At 35.0% G+C, this 17,563-nt stretch overlaps 1 protein-coding gene across 1 annotated transcript in view; it reads right to left on the bottom strand.

Moving 5' to 3' along the window:
* Positions 1-17,563, bottom strand: part of LOC118191412 (beta-alanine transporter-like) — a 533,418-nt gene that overhangs the window by 99,419 nt on the left and 416,436 nt on the right. The window contains exon 8 of the mRNA XM_085824846.1: positions 13,334-13,512. Within this exon, the coding sequence (XP_085680972.1) occupies positions 13,334-13,512 (179 nt within the window). The remainder of the gene's footprint in view (positions 1-13,333; positions 13,513-17,563) is intronic.

Below are 17,563 nucleotides of genomic sequence, written 5' to 3'. Positions count from 1 at the left end.
GGTGGAGATTCGCTATTGATTACCGTAAATTAAATTCCATAACGAAATATCCGGTATATCCGTTACCGATCATTGAAGAAATTCTAAGGAACATAAAATCAACCAAATTTATGACGACTTTAGACTTAACGACTGGTTATTTTCAAATAGGGGTGAGGCCTGAGGACGTGCCTAAGACTGCTTTTGTAACCAAGTCTGGCACTTATGCATTTTTGCGTATGCCGTTTGGCCTTTCAGGGGCCCCGGCAACATTTCAGCGATGCATGGACATTGTGTTAAGACCTGTTCTTGGAAAGTCCACATTTATCTATTTAGACGATATCATTATTACTAGTGACAATCTCGACCAACATGTACAGGATTTAAGACAGGTGTTTTCTTTATTAAATGAGGCCGGTCAAAAAGTTAATGTCGAAAAGTGCAAATTTGCAGCCCCTGAATTAAAATATTTAGGTTACAAAATATCTCAAAAAGGGATCGAGACAGATGAATCAAAAATAATCGCTGTACAAAAGTATCCGACTCCAAACACGGCAAAGAAGCTCTCTTCTTTTCTAGGACTTTGTTCATATTATAGATCCTTTATAAAAAATTTTGCAGCTATTGCTGAACCATTGCTAAAATTAAAAAGGAAAAAGGCAAGATTCTCGTGGACGGCCGAAGCCAATTGTGCTTTCGAAAAATTAAAACAAGCATTAACGCAAGCCCCTGTGTTGAAATTTCCTGAAAAGGATGAGAATTTAGAAATTTCAGCGGATGCTTATGCGGTAGGAGCGGTACTTTCGCAAAATCAGCAGCCCGTGGCATTTTTTAGCCGAACTTTAAATCAAACACAAAGAAACTATTCCGCGACCGAAAGAGAGGCACTTGCAGTTCTGTTAGCAGTGCAAAAGTTCCGAGTCTATTTTGGAAAGGCGCCGATAACAGTGTACTCTGATCATGCGGCGGTAACTAGATTGTACTCAGGAAAAAATTTATCCCCAAGGTTAATAAGATGGGCACTCAAGCTTTAAGAATATAATCTGGTAATCAAGCATACCCTCGGAAAGGAAAATATCGTAGCAGATGCCCTATCAAGAATTAAAATAGATGAACAAGGGAATACCGTAAAGGTGGCAATGCTCACAGCATGTACAATAAATTCCCGAGAAACTGTAATAACCGAATTGGGTAAGGATCCTGAGTTTGGAAGTATTTATGAGTATTTGAAGGATCCTGAAAATTTTAGCCACCAAGATATTGTGGCGATAAGAAATAGGGCGGCCCATTACGAACTAATAGATGGTCTATTATTTTATACAAAAACTACGAATTCCAACAACGAATTTCGACCTGTTATCCCAGCTAGTCTTAGATTAAATATCCTGCAGGAGCTCCATGACAGCCCTTTAGCTTCTCATGCTGGTATTCGAAAAACTATCCAACGCGTACGCGAGGCAGTCTACTTTCCTGAACTGCAAAAGTTAACAAGGGCGTATGTCCAGTCCTGCCCAACATGTCAAGCAGTTAATTATATTAATTTCCGCCCGGCCGGGTTTCCAAATAGTATTAAATCCGAATTTCCAAATGAAATAATTGGCATCGATTTATTGGGCCCTTTCCCAAAAAGTCAGTTAAATAAAAGTCGCTATCTCCTTGTTATGGTTGATCATTTTAGTAAATGGACCGAAATTGTTCCCTTAAAACGAGCCTCCGCGAAATTAGTTACTGATTCTATTTTAAATAAGTATATTTTAAAATACGGGGCGCCCCTAAAAGTTATATCGGATAATGGTCCTCAATTTGTAAGTAATATATTTGAAGAAATGTGCCAAAAACTGGGCATACGTCATTTAAAAATGGTCCCGTATCGGCCGCAATCAAATATAGCGGAACGGGTCAATAGAAATATAGTGAAAATTATCCGTAGTTATGTTAAAAATTTCATAAAAGCTGGGATAACTATGTCAATGAATTTGCTTTCGCCCTTAGGACCGCAAAACATGATACAACGGGCAAAACTCCTGCTGAGTTATTTCTAGGCAGAAAGATTATAACACCGTTAGATAAATTATTTTATGTGCAACAAAGAGCCCCAGAATTTAAAATGGGTGATATAGAAAAACTAATAAAAGAAGCAAAAAAGAATACGGAAGTAGCACAAAGAAAACAGAAGCTCTATTATGATTTGAAACGACGGGGAGTAACTTATAAAGTAGGGGATGAAGTCTTAAAAATTAAGCATTCACTTTCTTCAGCACCAGAAGATAAAACTGCCAAATTTTTTCCACGATTTGAAGGACCATATGTTATAGAAAAAATAACTCACGCTGTAGTAGTATTAAAAGCCAGAAATGGTGAAACCTGTTCCGTTAACATTGATCAAATCAAGCCCTACTTCGATCGTAATAAAATGCAAATCTTTTCAGATCTTTTGCAGGATCCGGCACGGCAGACACCGCAGGCACAAGCTCCAGAGGTGGAAAAACGACAAGTACAAGGGCAAGCCATTAAGAGGCAGGAGCAAGTGAAAAGGAAATTTCTCCGCGGAAAAATTGAAGGTAGCAAGGAAGAGAAGCCGTTCCACCGTCCAGAAAAGAGAGTTCACGAACACCCCCAGAATGAAGAAGGGAGAAGGACGACGTATGTGAAGAGAACCAGGAGAAATGACGGCAACTATAACCCGGCTCTAAAACGGAAGATCGACTCATCCGACAGGACTCTCCGCAGTAAATGTAGCCGAACTGCGGAAGGGCCATCAGCGGCGGAGGAAAAGTTACAAGGAAAATTTGAACGGCCAACAACGAGGTCCAAGCAGGAACACGACAGAAGTTTCCCGGTTCCGTCAAGACCAGCTGCCATCAAACGGCCAAGACCACAAGCAGAGGAGAAAAGGAAGGTATTCAAGGGTGGCCGAACTGGTGAAAAAAGGAAGCTTCCAGAGGAAAGCACTGAAGGGCGAGTCCGTACAAGAAGGAGGATAAATCAAACTACTATTTGCAGTACCTTTAAAGACTGGGCCCAGAAAAGGATGTCCGAATATTACAAAGATAAGTAAAATTTTATGTTACTTTGCAAACTTAAGTTAATCTTTCATTCTTACTGCAAGTGGCAGATTTCAAGAAGTTTTACCTCATGCGAGGCCTACCTTTATCGCCAAAAGGGCGAGAAATGAGTTGTTACCGATTTTGGTATTATGTTTTTCAATTACTCGCGCGTAAAACTAAAGTTGATGTATAATAGCGTTGTATAAAGACTTAAATATTGTAAAAAGTTATTGTATAAATTTTATTTAAAACATTCTAACAAGAAAGAAGTTTTAGTCTGAAAGACTTTTTGAAATGTAGTATTATTTCAATGTAGAAAGAATTGGCACTTGCTTTGAAAAGAATAGAAGTTAACAATGTACTACTAATGTATGTTTTCAAATGTGTAAAATTAACGGCATCTTGATATGTTCTTGTATACATGTGAACTGTTATTTTGAATGTTTAGAAATACCGTGATATGGTAAAAGTGAAAGTAATGTTAAAAATTTGTTATTCGTGTGACTGTAAAGATTAAATCATGGTGAATATGTGTTAAAGGTTGAATGATGTAGTTAGGCTCTCTGACGCTACACTTTAGAGTTAGCCACTTTCAGAATAGTACCTCAGGGTCTAGAGTTGAAATTAGGGTGTGTTAAGAGGTCTCGTATGTTGAATTTTAACACGTTAGTGTTTTGATTGTAGGAGGAAGTGTTGAACACATAGACAGAAACACATTCGTGTTTGGTGTTTTTACAACACATGTCAGAGAGCACGGGGAGAGATAATTAAAATAGTCATGAATGAAATAAGAATGTTAAGAAAAGTATATTCTATATGTTATTTTCAATGTCATTCTGTAACATTTCATTAAACTAGTTTTCCTTCCAGATCTCTGGAAGGAACCAGAATTGAATAAAGCTCCTGTTTAGATGCAGTACAGATGAAAAAAATTGTTGTATATCCTGGGAGCTGCTATTGTAACAAATTTCTTTCTTTTAAATTTCTAGTTTCTAGCGAAGTATGTTTGTAAAAGATTGGCCTCGCGTTAGATTCTAGAGCTAAAAGTTTTCAACAAGGTCGTTTTAGACCTCAGTTTCAAACTAATTAACTCTGGCGGGAAGTATGTAAGGATCTTAAGTTTTACTAACGTTTATTTTATTTTAAATCTTTACTATCACTTCTTATTTTCTACTTCCGGCCAGAATTATAAGCGTTAAGGTTTTTATGCAAAGTTTGTCTGGCGAACGCCAAGTACTTAAGTTGTGGCTTTTTGCCAAGCAAGAGAGAGAGGAAGCAGTGAGTTCGAAGCAGGCCGCTTATCTTAGAAGTTACGCAGTTGCTTGTTGCCTTCCAGGCCAGAGGTTTTAATCCTCTTGATAACTTTTAAACGTATTGTAGTGTTCTCAGTTATCTGTACTACATACGCCTTCCTGTTAATATAAGGCCAATCTTCCACGTTTATTATTCTAAAGTTAAATTAGAGTTTAGTTTTATTTTTATACTTTTACGTTAGACCCCAAGTGGCGGGTCAGTGTATTCCGAAGTACGGAAGTTATTGTATATAGAGAAAAATAAAGGGTTTTGTATACCCTTCATGTGTATCCTGTCTACTTACCACAATTAGTGAACATAGCTTTAGTAAGCTCTCTGTTCCGAGTCAGGTCTTTGTATGTTCCCGAAGAAGGTTAGAAGGAACATTGACCCTGATAGGCATTCTAGAATGTATAACACCCTCGTTTCCTGCTGGGACAACAGACTCAAGTGCCTCTTTCACTTCCTCCGCCCCAACCTCGGCCGGTATTCCAAAGATAATGATATTATCACGAATAGGTCTCGCTTCACACAGCTGAAGAGATGTAGACAATTCTGAATGAGTAGAGATTCTATTCTTCAATTTATGCAGGTACTCTTTCGTAGCGCAACGGATTAACAATTATTTAGATCGGGTTGGACGTATGTTGAATTGCCACTCCAATAATCTTCGGATCCAAAGAAATTGCCAGTTGCTCCTGAATTACTTTAAGAGAAATATCCTGATCTCTTCCCGCAACTAACAAGACGTGCTCAGATGGTTTAGGTTTGAGTGGATGCATTTTCCACCTTCTCTCTTGTACGAGAGGGACTTGTGTTTCGCACTGGAGGCTGGAATTAATTGTAATGCTGAATTACTTTGTTCTACATAGGTATGTGATGTAGAATTTCGCGGATCAATAACTGGAGGTGCCAGAAAAGACTCAGATGTTATAGATGGAGGCGCTGAAGCTGTATCAGTATGTATTGTAGTAGGAATTAAAAGTGTCTGAACCTGTTTATCAGAAAATCCAGAATCCAAAATATCAGCCTCTATCTCCGTTGCAGGATCCTTGTACTCTCTAATTGTAGAATCTCTAGACGCATCTATTCAGGGTTGCCACTCAAACAGGAGAATGAAATTCCCTGACTTTTCCAGGTTTTTTTTTCCAGGTGCGTTTCAAGAAAATTCCAGTCTATCCGCGTAATGTACGTTGGCTATGCTAAGAGGTAAATTATGGTATTACTTGTATTGTGTAGCAAATTCACTTAATTATTCAATAAATCCCAGAGGACATTTATTCTTAATTATTCTTGGTATACTTTGTTTGATAATTTTGTTTACTTTTCCACTTAAGAAACTTAATAAAATTTAAGATATATACATTGGATAACAAATGTATGTTTTATTTAATTATTACTCATGATCATCACCAGTTCAACACGAGGCTAATCCGGTCCTTATAAATCACAACGCAATGCTAAATAGTTAGGTTAGATTTTAGGTAAATTTAATTTGTGTGAGGTATGTTCTTAAAAAGCACTTTAACACTTGAAAACACAAATATAATTATAATAGTTGTTGTTTTCTCCATTGAAGATTGAGATTAGAATCTTCCCAATCTGGAATAAAAAAAAGGCTTTTTTTGCAGACATTCTGCAGCTAAACGAAAGAAAGAAATCTATTTTAATAAATTGAGGTATTTTATATTTAGTTCGCAGCATACATAAGAAAAAAATATGTGCATTAAATTTCGTGATGGTATGTCATCATACTGCTAGAATTAATTTCAAGATTATGCCAGAGAAAATTTCCTGAAATTTAGAAATATTATTTACTAATAATTAATAAATTTAGAGGGAAGAAGCATCATTAAATTATACGAATAACATAAAAATAAAGAGAATTACTTAAAAATTGAATTAGAATAATCAACGATATTTTAGCGAATATAGTTATATTACATGGTTAGCCTAGATGACAGATTAGTATTTTTTATTTTACTGCAAAATGGCAAGGTATTTATTAAAAAGAAAAGTTTAAAAAGATTTTGCGGTAAAATTCTAGTATACGGTAAGGCTTTGGCACGATTTTGAAATTGTCGCCAAGACCAAAATGACCCGTTTACTGCGCATCATCATGTTGCCAAATCCATACATGGAGATTATTTTAACCAAAAAACGTCTATGCAAAGAATCTCTAATTCTTTGGTCTATGTAAAGAAGAAAATTTTCCATACAAGTAAAATGCTATTACGCCGCTAGAATGCGGAGGGAAAATTTGCCAAGGGATTTGGCGACGGAACCTGGCGGCCAGAATTTCCCTCTCCGCGATGTGTACCTGAAATTGAGAAACGTGTTAAGAAGAAACGTTCTTTGACAAAAAGGAAGCTACGAAAATCCGTTTTTAAATTATTGCGAAAAATCCAAGAAGAAACGTTTTATCAAAGGACGTTTCTTCTTGGATTTTTCGCAATAATTTTAAAAACGGATTTTCGTAGTTCCCCCCCCCCCCCTGAAAATTACTAACCTATGAATTAATTTACTTGCGCCAAAAAATATTTTCTTTTAATTTAGAGTTTAACTACTTGCGCTAAGACTAAACTTCACGGTTGCGGTGCCGTGCGCTACAATATAGTAAGTGGTAAAGTGTCTCATTTACGCCGCTCCGCATCTGCGAGTGCAATCCAGAGCTGTAACTCGAGAAATAAACAATCTCGTTGTTAGGCGACGTGTGCACCATGTTATTTTCATTTTTGCGATAAATGCTTATCGACGTGGTGTTCACGTCGCTCGCAGTTTGAAACAAAAACATCTCGCGTCTTTTTAGCGCAAGTGGTTAAAGAAAGTTTAAAGGATATTCATTTAATGAACTCTTGATAACGTGACCTTCGAACTTCGACACTGGTTTCCAGCTTTGGCGGCAGATAGACATATCACGCATGCACAGCTGTTTCCCTCTATGATGGAACGGAGCCACGTCTGTTGCAGAGAGGTTTTCCTTCTTTACAATACATATTCTTTGATTCTAACCTCCATGGTACCGTATACTAAGATTAAACCCATTTTGTTTTATACGAGAACAGGTACTTTCTTTAGTTCATGCACTGCACTTGCGATTCTCGAGAATACTGGAAACCAAAAGTTGCGGGAAACTTGCTTTGCCTTTCTAAAAGGCAATCAAATTGGAGCTGCGAAAATTGGCTCTATGCCAGCAGACACTCACGTGATAGGCAATTCGCCAAAAAAGTTCTCTCTTCCGACGTCGGCGCAAAAATCGCTTTTTTTAGCGGGATCATTATATGAACTTCCCTGACTTTTCCAGATTTTGACAAAAATACTTAAATTCCCTGACTTTTCCCTGAATTTTTTGGTCAATTTTCGAATTCCCTGACTTTTCCCGGTTCTCCTGGTTTTCCAGGTAGCGTGGCAACCCTGTCTATTGGACCGTGGAAAAGAGATAAAGAGGGCTGAATATCATCGCTAATATCAGAAATACCAGTCCAATCTGTATTTGTCAAAGCAATCCTTTGCCTCAGACACTAAATATTTATTCACATGTGACCCCATAGTCTTCACATGGTCACTTACAACCAAGATAGAAGACCAGTCAGTGTTTATCTGAGCACTTTTAGTGTCAAGAATATTTGCCAACAGTTTCCTAGTATCATCCGCCAGCGTTTGAACAGTATTAAGTACAGAAACTTGATCTCTATAAGCTGCAACCTGTGACTGCAAAGAATCCACCATTTCTTGCGAAGTTGTATTTTGGTTATGCAGTGTCTTTATTGAGCCTTGCTGAGATTTGGTTTCAACAATGAACGTTAAGTTCATTCATTCCCCCAAATAGACTATAGTTATGATAAAGAGGACTACAGGTATGAATGTGGTATATCGAGAACTATCGATGTGGTATACCATAATTGGACTTAAAGCTGGCACTGTGGCAGGCATCGAAGTGCGCGCAGTAATAAGAAAATGACTGGAATGCGAGTAATTGTAGTTATGAGTAGCTGTAGATATAAGTGTGTATGCGAGTGATGATACATTTTGTATATATAATAAAAGTAGCATGTAGTTTAAAAGAGTATGTCTTGTGAAATAATACCCACTAAAGGTTACACGGTAATAAATGCAAGCATTCAGCTCTTCAATTTGTGTACGGCCTCTGAATATTATCTCTAACTTTGAAAGGAAATGTCAAGTGCATCATTTGAAACCTTTTTTTGTAAATGGAAGTATATGTTCCCTATTAACTGCTGCACTGTTTCTCTACCTTATGTATTTCATTTAATATGTATTCACATTATGTATTAAAATCAATTAACCATAGAGCTGCATTGACCAGAAAACTATTAATAATGGTTTTGAAGTAATAAAATTTATGCGATTAACATTTATAAAGAAACATATTCTGTACAAGGAATTGTTGATTATGAAGTAATGTTGGCTATGGTATACTTCTTTTCAATTCTTTTAAACAGTATTTTTACATTATATGTTTGAAAATATACCTTAGCAATTAATTTCTTGATATGTATTAATTTAGTCTTTCGCTTTGCATTATTTTCCTTCTCATGTGATTACCATAATGGTTTTTTTAAATAAGAAAAATGTGATGTATCTAATTTCAATATAAATATGTTTAACTGAAAATTTATGATTTTTATTTTACGGGTAAAATTTTCTTTTGTCATTTCTGTTTGTGAGGGAAATATTTTGTACTGTTAAGTTTAAGAGTAATATTTTATTTATTTCTAGTTGTATTGAAATATCTTATTTAGATTGTATTATTTATCAGAGAATGCTATTGTTTTATATTACACATTTTTGTAATTTATTTTGCCACATTATTTAGAATGGACAAAAGCTCATGTGGGGAACTACGGTAATGAAACTGTCGATAGGCTTGCTAAAGAAGCAGCACAGAATCACGAGATAACACAGACCTTGACGGTTTCACGCCCAGTATCTAATCTAAAGCGTCACTTACTTCTCACAGCCATCTACTTGTGGCAAAATGCATGGAGTTCGGAGGAAACTGGTCGCCGAGCATTTGCCCATGTCCCTAAAGTAGATTTAGACCGATTAATCATGCCACCACAGCTGATCTTCTACATTACGGGCCACGGGCCTTTTCCCTTATATTTCGAGAGACATGGACTCTCTTCCTCAGCACTCTGTAGTTGTGGACAACTGGGCAATCCAGAACACTATCTAATCGATTGTCCACTTACTACTGAATTCCATATTCCTTTTCCACCAACGGATAGGACTGCCTTTAGTCGTTTTTTGATTAAGCAACGGCATCAAGTCAAAAAGATAGTCCGTTTAATTGACAAACTGATGAATCTGGGACTTGATCTTTGTGCCTTATAATATCGACATATGATTCAACTTCTTCAACTGCTTGTATATATTATAACCCATCTACTTTTATGCTTTGAAGTGTTTGTAACCATTGTAATCTATTGTAATCCATCTGTTATAAGTCGCTGTGTATAGCAGCAGTCAAATATTTGTATATTCTCTCTCAGCATCTTTTTCCAAGTGCAATCAGGTAATATTGTCTATAACAGCTGTCCCTGTACCTATGGTACATTTAATACCAGGTGCTGTTTAGTATCTGTATATCTTGCATTTGCCTATTTACCGATGAATAATAATGTTATCTTTTGCATATGCACATTTATTATCAAGTGCTGTTAAATATCTGTATATATTGAATTTGCATATTTATCTGTTGCATATGTATTGTCCTAATAGTCTCTTTGTTGTCCATAGCAGCTATCAATGTACTTATGGTACATTTATTACCAGGTGCTGTTAAATATCTGAAATTATTGAATTCGCATATTTATCTGTTGCATATGTCCCGTCCTAATAATCTCTTTGCTGTCCATAGCAGCTATCAATGTACTTATGGTACATTTTTTACCAGGTGCTGTTAAATATCTGAATATATTAAATCTGCATATTTACCTATGAATAATAATGTTATTGTCTTTATTTTTATCTTTTGTCCATGTATTATCAAACATATAACTAACTGTCTGTATTCCCTCATAATGCACTATGATAATATCTACATTGAACGTATTTTGCGTTTTTCACTGTATAATAGTATATAATATCTTGGCATATCTAGTTGTGCGTATTAATGATACATTATTTGCCAGTTGCTGTTAAACATCTGTATACCATATACTTGCATATTTGGCTATACATTATACTGTTACTGTCTTCTTTTCATCAATTGCAAATGTAACAACATACATTTAATTCTCTGTGTAATAATAACACTGAATGTATTGGGGTCGCTAGAGATTTTCATTGTATAATATATCCAACCATTATCCATTGTTTTAAATATATCCATTGTATTTATACCAACATTGAATGTATTTTGTGTTTTTCACGGTATAATATATGTTCATAATTTGTGGCATACTTAAGTCTATATTTCATTCTTTGCAAATGTATAGTAACACATTTAACTGTCTGCATCAATTTATTTGCTGCATAAGGATCACAGGTGTCATGACAATTTTAAATGTATATTTGTGTTACCAACACTGAATGTATTTTATATTTTTATTGTATAGTATTGTATAGTATCTACTGTATCGTATCGTATTGTGGTATTGTATAGTATTGTACAGTATCTTATATCAGTTGGCTTTATACAGGTTAAATATGTTAATTTTTATTCATTATAATCGTTTAATTAGCTTTTGTATTGTATTGTATTGTAGTATTGTATGGTATCTTATATTAGTTATCTTTTATGTAGGTAACTGCATCAATTTATTTGCTGCATTAGGATCACTGGTGTCATGACAATTTTAAATGTATTTTTGTGTCACCAACACTGAATGTATTTTGTATTTTCATCACTAGTGTCATGACAATTTTAAATGTATTTTTGTGTCACCAACACTGAATGTATTTTGTATTTTCATTGTATAGTATTGTATAGCATCACTGTATCGTATTGTATTGTGGTATTGTATCTACTGTATTGTATTGTATTGTGGTATTGTATAGTATTGTATAGTATCTTATATCAGTTGGCTTTTAGTACAGGTTAAATATGTTTTTTTTTTTTTTTTTTTTTGTATTGTATTGTATTGTAATATTGTATAGTTTTGTATGGTATCTTATATTCGTTAACTTTTATGCAGGCTAAATATGTTATTTTTATTCCTCATAATCGTATAATTAGCCTTATTGCATGTTTTTCCCACAGTACCACGTGATCAATTGTATTGTACCGCTATTGCATTCAGTTACTAAGTTTGGTACGAATCCTGTACCATAATTGGTAGTAACCAATGTATCGACCTTTGTATATCTTAAACACAGTTGCATGCTAAATATATTTTGTATAACATATTCCTTTTTCCTAACTATTGTTGTACTATAGGGATTGAATGCGTACCGAGATCAAATTATATTGTACGCTACCTACTTCTTCTGTATCACATCACTACCTGCGGTATTGTAACATGACTTTGTCATAGCGAATATCTTGTTTATTACACTGACTTTCAATATGTTGCTTTGTCAAATATATGTACTTGGCTATGCAATGTATCCCGATCCAGTTGTTAGTCTTCTGAATTAAGTCGAATTCTGAATGCTTTACGCATTTCCCATGTATCAGTACTTCCAGTCACACACTGATGGCTATTGTATTATTTTATTTTTATTTCTTTTGGTATATCCTCTGTGTATTGCTGTAATCATTTACATTCATTATGTCACTATGTTCTCTATTTTTATGTTATATTGTCATTAAGTCTAATTCTACTGTCTATATTTTACTCATTGTATATTATTGGGCTGCCCAACATCAGACTGTACTTTAGCTTATGTATATTCTATATTTGTGTGTATTACACCTTTGTAAAATTTTTGCTTATTGTCAAAACTCGCCCTTTTTGGCCCTGCATGCTTTTGTTATTTTATTTAATAAATGTGGGGCCTGGGCGGTTGTTGGGACTGTCTTTCGTGGGCATTTGGTCTGTTGGACTGCCCCCGGGTTGAATTCGGCTCTGGGTTTGGGCGCCCGGTGCGTGGCGTCTTGTGATTCCTCTTTAGGCTCTAGATATAGGTGGACGTGGTGCTATACCGATTAACCTTTTGGTAAAGGGACAGTGCCCACGTCCTCCGTTGCTTATCGCTTATTAACTGCTGCAAAATTAACGTTAAAATATAATGTTGCAAAAGTAATTTTATGTATGATAAATATTTGATGATGATTTTGATATGACAAATGGTACAGTATCATGATTTCGGACATGGACGGGCTGCTGATAGCTCTGTTTTTTGCTGAATGTGATACTGGTGACCTATTTTATGACCGAAAGGCGGCTAGTTTACTCTTTCAGGTTGGTTAACCGGTGTCCGCTAAAAAACTTTATTCTCCGGAATACCAACATGCGTCTTTTCATACGTGTCGTCGCTAGTTTAATTTGCATATTTCGTGTGGCATCTTAAGCACAGACCTCCAGTTTTGGCTTGTGTTGCGGGCAACTTATATAGATAATTACATCATTGAACATAGACTGAGGACTATAATCAGTAAACATATTTTTATGTTGTTCGTTAATTTTGAGATGCAGTGTTATAAAAGATATAGCAGAAAGGTTCTGTGCCGCATCTGCTAGTATAAGTCTCATGATATAAATTTTAAATTTTCTTTCGCTCTAAGAGAAAATTATTCAGACTTTTGCACATAATAACTCATATACTTGCTCGTAAAGGTATAAGATATCTTTAAAGTGTAAGTAATTTTTACCTCCTTACCGTGTGCTTTTGCGGTGCAATTGGAAAAATGTCCGGTTAGCAATGGAAAAAACCAAAATTTCTAATCAAGATTAAGATATTACACATGTTTCACGTATCCTGCAGGATGTATAGCTAATTTCAGGACGTATAGCTAATGACTACAAAAATATTGATCTGTTGAAGGAAGTATTTGCAAACTAGATGAATCTTTAAGCATCAGTGAAAACGAAGTGGGCGCTTACCTGGAATAGGATGACGGGAACGGCAATTGGCCCCACTAGACTGAGTGTTTCTATAAAATAAAAGCCTTGTTCTCTGGTCACCAGAGGGAGTTGTTCTCTGGTCCACAACGGAAGGATGACGCTGGATGTGTGGGCGAAGAATTTGGCGGAAGTGTACAATATCAAAGACATCATCCAACCTGAAAATGAAAAATAAAAAGTGATTCTTAGTCGAGATTTGCATGTAATAGTGTTTGGAGCATCTTTTATGAATGAAAATCATGAATTGGGAACTGCTAGAATATTCAACTAGATACATTATAAGTTATATTTTTAATTTTATCAATTACATAGTTTATTTGAAAACAAAATAATGATCTAAATTATTGAGAAAGAGTTAATAGCTTTCAAATGGATCAGTTTGGTAAACAGAAAAAATGGAAGATAGATTATAATTTTATGTTACATCGAATGGCAATGGTATGGAAACTGGCTAGAGTGGGGCTGGATGGCTGGTCGTTTTGCCATCCAAGTGCAACATGAATACGCGGCGTTTAGTTGAAAAACCCTTTTAACGAAGGTTTCTCTCCCAATCGGCAGAGTAAATTTTGCGTAATGGAATAAATAATAAAGTAGAAATCTACCAGATCGCATGAAACATGAATTAAAAATTTTACATCTTGTACTATCATAATGCTTGCTTGATAGTGTGGATAATTAAAAAAATCACAGCACAACGTAGCTGACCGAGAAATTTTGAAAAGCTCAGTTGAAAACATTTTTAACTTCAAAACGTTAATAGCAAATATATAAGGAGTTATCTTATTTCCCTCACGTGTCGTAAGTTGTTACGAAGTTTAGTTAGTGACTGGAAGATCTGTGATTCAAATCCCAGCGTGAACGTAACTGATTTTTCTTGTTTTCTTCTTCAGGTGTCATATAGTCTTTACAGTAGCCTTGGACTAAAATTTGGTTAACAATAACTCGTCGAAATCAATATTTGTATGACAGAGTCTTTTACATCTTCTCACTCACTTTTTAAGCGGGTAAGACTGTAAGGAATTATCCCATTTTTACCGCGCGTTTTCTTGGCGGGTAAATGATTGCCACATCCAACTAGCAACTGGAAGATTGCCGATCCTATCCCTGAGCAGTTTGTTCATGTTTTCTTATCTGAAATATCTAAAGATGTCTACAAATGTTAAAAATAATTCAGTTAGATAGTCATGAGATAAAAGTGTCATGTACATAGCAGATTACCAGATTACTGAAGATAATAAATACTGAAACAAGTATGAAGGATTTCAGGACTACAGTTACATTCAAAAATAGCAGTTAGAAAAAGCCGGAAAGATTTTGTAATCGATGCATAATATTGTAGAAATAAAAATTTTATTGTTAGAGCATTTTCAGCTTTGCCATCCTTGAAGAATTTGTAATATAGTAGTATCGCAAATATTTAAGCTACTGAAAAAAAGCTTCTATAGATACGATATTCTATATTTTTTAATTTATGGATTAGATACGTGCCTTACGCAGATTGTGAATAAAAGCACATAGATTTTGAGGCTATATGACCTAGAAACTCCTCTACAGAATTGAAATAATTTTGAAATGCAAGAGAAAAAATAATGAAATTTATAGGGAAATTAATGGACGGATCAGAGAGAAACAAACATATTGATACCTTTAGAGGAAATTTAAATGAAACGTAAAAAGCTAAAGTATTATCTCTTTAAAAAGTCTGGATAAAATAGATTGGAGTTAATGTCATTAACTAAAGGAGATAAAGTTTTATTAGTGTAAAATGCTTAAAGGAAATCAGTTCACTCGTTTTGCAGAACGAAATTCCAAATTGTAGTTAAATGACCAATTAAGATTAGCTATCGAAAATTTGCTTATAACACCTTTTCGAACATCAGATTCGCGCTTTTTAATAGGAAATTTCAACGCTATTTTATTTTGACGGATATATACATATATACTCATCGACAAATATGCTGCAAACCCCCAAGCTTTAAAATCAGAGATGGGATCTTAATCGAAAATCGAAAAATAAATTTAGATGATAGGTGAGGAAATGATTGGAAAGTTGAATTTATGGGCAAGGCAGCAATTTTAAAAGTGATAGAAGACTAAATGGCCGACTACAAGTTTATTAGAGTTATTTTATAAAGCAACATCTTTTATGATAATAAAAGGAAAAAATATGTGAAGGCTTTTAACAACAACCAATTTGGGCTAAATCTTCTGTCAACGCCAACAGATTTTAAATAAGTATATTTCTAAGAAAGAAATGATTCCGAAGAATAAAATTTACTCTAGTCTAAGATTGCTTTTTGCTTAACTTTAAATTCTATTTTCATCCAAATAAATGCTTCAGATATTCATATGAATTATCATTTAGATGTATCATTAAGTAATAGTTATTCGAAATTAATTTAGTTAGAAAATAAAATTAAGCAAAAAGTGGACATCTAACTAATGTGTCCTAGGGTTTGACTGTCACAAAAAAATAAATCATCAAAAAAAAAGTCTTTTATTATTTTTAAACTGCTCACTTTGTTAATAAATTACAAATTAATTAAATCTGCAAAATCTTTTAGTGTGCATAACTTCGATAATAGATATTTGCAAGGAATGTTTGTGTAATTATAGCCTTTTGCTGAGTCCTATGATTGATAAATACATGGTAATGTAATATAGCGTTATTTAAGCAAAACGCAATGCTACAATCTGAAAATTTAAACAAAATTATTCAGTGGAATTGGATTATTAGAGCTACGATAAAGCACAAGATTGCTGAAAACAAGGAGTAACTTCGTAGAGAATGTTTTAAGGGAAATTGGCTGGTATGAACATTGCCCATGGGAATGCCTTAGAAATCCTATGGAGACATAGATAAAGTACTTTTTTTTCCTATGGAAGTTTGCCAGAATTTGAGCTTGGGTCTAGTTACCAGGTTAATGAATTTACCGCTAAGCCGCTGGTTTCCCCAAATCAAACCAAAGGACACCATTAACCTTTAAACTTCGTTTATTACTGGGCATTTTCAAACTTCGTGTTGATTCTTATCAGGGTAAAGCAGTAATTAAAAAGTAGAAGGAACACCGCTGGCCGTCAAGAATCTGGTAATTGTTATGTAGGAATTCGTGTCTTAGGGAATTTTTCTAATTGTTGATTCTTTGACACAAAAGTGGTCAACAAAACAGAGGTTTGGTTGCGAACCGGGCATCGGAAATACAAGATAAGAAAAAGAAAAGAATAGGACCCTTTTTTGCTGTCTGTGTTCATTCTAGTGATAGTGAAATTATTTCTCCCCTCCCTTAATGAGAACATGGCCACTGGTTGATATGAAAAAAGCGGCGTTTGATAAAGACTTGAATGGAAAGTTAAGATTGTTTATATTTATTGGCTGGGATAAGATCATGCCGAAGTGCGATTCACCAATTAATTTGAAATGAGGCGTCGTTGCGTCGGTCGTTGCAGTATAATTATTAATATTATTAATTAGGCGAGAAATTAAGAGATTGAGATTTTGTTGCAGGTGGGAAGCAGACTTTTCTTGAGCGACTGGTTTTGAGTTGGATGGTGAAAGTTTTTGTTATGCCGAGTTGGCAAAAATGAAGAAGGAAAAAAAGAGAGGTAGATTTTGTTGAAGGTAGATGACTCAGAGATTTCTTCAACGACTTGTTTGAGTTGTCCCGAAAGGGGTATTTAGCATTTAGTTTTTGCTTTGAATTAGAGAGATTTCAGCAATACGAAGAAGAAAAAGAAAATTAAAAACAGAAGAAGAGGAGAGACTGAAAATGATGGCTTCGTGCACGATGACAGCTCAATCTGATATTTAATGAGCGGAGGAACAGATGAGCGTGAAAGTCCCAAATTTCCAGACTTAGTGATGTCGATTTCCCGAAGTTATGAGTACTTGGACGAAGATCAACGACACATTTTCGAGAGAGTGAATTCAATGAGCGGAAGAACAGATGAGTGTGAACGTGCAAAATTCGAGAATTAGTGACTTCGAAAATCAGCTACCGACGGTGGGATATGCCACGATACGAACTTTGAAGTAATAAGAAGAGACTGCAACTTGACTCTCAGCCTGTGTGTGTGGAATGACTCTCAGTTTAATTTGACTAGCGGAGTCCAATAGTGTAAGACTCCAAAGTCTGCAGGAGTAAGTCCCTTTCCTTTCTCTCAGTGTGTGTTTTATTATGAAATTTTAATTTTTGTAGGTTTTTCTTTAAA

This window comes from Stegodyphus dumicola, chromosome 10, assembly GCF_044657685.1.
Source record: "Stegodyphus dumicola isolate Sdum_Otavi_A_Nest chromosome 10, ASM4465768v1".
Taxonomy (NCBI): domain Eukaryota; kingdom Metazoa; phylum Arthropoda; class Arachnida; order Araneae; family Eresidae; genus Stegodyphus; species Stegodyphus dumicola.
The sequence above is the reverse complement of the archived record's forward strand: the minus strand, read 5'-3'. Positions and strand labels throughout refer to the sequence as shown.